This window comes from Branchiostoma belcheri, unplaced genomic scaffold (genome assembly GCF_001625305.1).
Source record: "Branchiostoma belcheri isolate BF01 breed outbred unplaced genomic scaffold, Haploidv18h27 scaffold259, whole genome shotgun sequence".
Lineage (NCBI taxonomy): Eukaryota > Metazoa > Chordata > Leptocardii > Amphioxiformes > Branchiostomatidae > Branchiostoma > Branchiostoma belcheri.
The window spans coordinates 104,612-105,745 of record NW_017803864.1 but is presented as its reverse complement, the minus strand read 5'-3'; the positions used below and the strand labels follow the sequence as shown (position 1 = coordinate 105,745).

Genomic DNA, 1,134 nt, shown 5'->3' with positions numbered 1-1,134 from the left:
GGGCCCGACGCGTCAGGACGGTCATCTTTAAGAAGTGGAGGGAACCCAGAGAGGACGGGATCATGGCCGCCCGGATGGAGTGTGTGCTTGAGGAGTCTGTGGAAGATCGCATCTGTCGTACCGTAACAGAGGACGGATATGAACTGCAGGTGAGTAAACTCTTTTCAATAATTTGGTTCCTAGTGAATTCTTTCATCAGTGACAACTTTGGAGGTTAGTATCCTTATCCTTCCAAAGTTGTCACTGATGAAAGAATCCACTAGGAACTGTATCTATACTTGACAAATTAATCTCTTCAACGATTTTCAATGATTTGTTTTTCTTCTTAAAGATATTTTCAATAAAAGTACGTCGTACCTTATTGAAGATGTGACACTGGTCTGAGTTTGGAAAGAGTTGTACTGGGAGTAAATACGAAGAACTTTATTGCACGACAATTGCACATGGTATAATGTATGGCAAACTACATAAAGAGAGTAACAAACAATAAAGTGTGTTGAACAAGACCTAATGTCGAATAAAACCTAACATATCTATATCATAATTATTCAAATAATATGGGATAGCACAAGTCTTTGATAAAGTGTAACAATCGAGTGGGCTAATCACAAGTTTCGAAATTTTTTCTAATAACAAAGCATTCCTTTATAGGGCTTATTCACCACAGATGGTCACGTGACTCTTCCCCCGGCAGCGAGCATTGTCCGCCATTAGGGGGTGCAGCATGGTGCCTATCGCTATGGCACGCTATGCAAACTCTTGGCGATAGTTGCGCATTTTGGGCCACGATCTACGTTTTGAACACTCTTCTTGTTAGTAACATTGTCCTTGGGGTTGTTCTGGCTCCATGTCCACGTCTCATGTTCTCAAGATCGGCTTTTATCTTTTTTTGCTGATCAGAAATCGGTGTGTTTTACCCTGGCGTAGGGGCCTGTAGATCGCCCCCTGTAGATGTCAACGTGGATAGCCATGGACACGTTAAATCTGTTGAAGCTACCTGTCCCTTTACTCTGTGGTAAATGTCCATGTAGAACAGGGCACTGGCAACTTGTAACACTCACCTTGTCCAGCCACAGTCGCGGCAGTGCGGACTGAGGATGGCGGCCGGCGGCCGATGGCCCGCCATTTGTTTTG

At 44.0% G+C, this 1,134-nt stretch overlaps 1 protein-coding gene across 1 annotated transcript in view; it reads left to right on the top strand.

Annotated features, from left to right (window-relative positions):
* Nucleotides 1–9: 9 nt before the first annotated feature.
* LOC109471765 overlaps nucleotides 10–1,134 on the top strand; it is a 3,233-nt gene continuing 2,108 nt past the window's right edge. Inside the window, exon 1 of the mRNA XM_019771121.1 lies at nucleotides 10–149. Coding sequence (XP_019626680.1) covers nucleotides 63–149 — 87 coding nt within the window. The 5' untranslated portion in view covers nucleotides 10–62. The remainder of the gene's footprint in view (nucleotides 150–1,134) is intronic.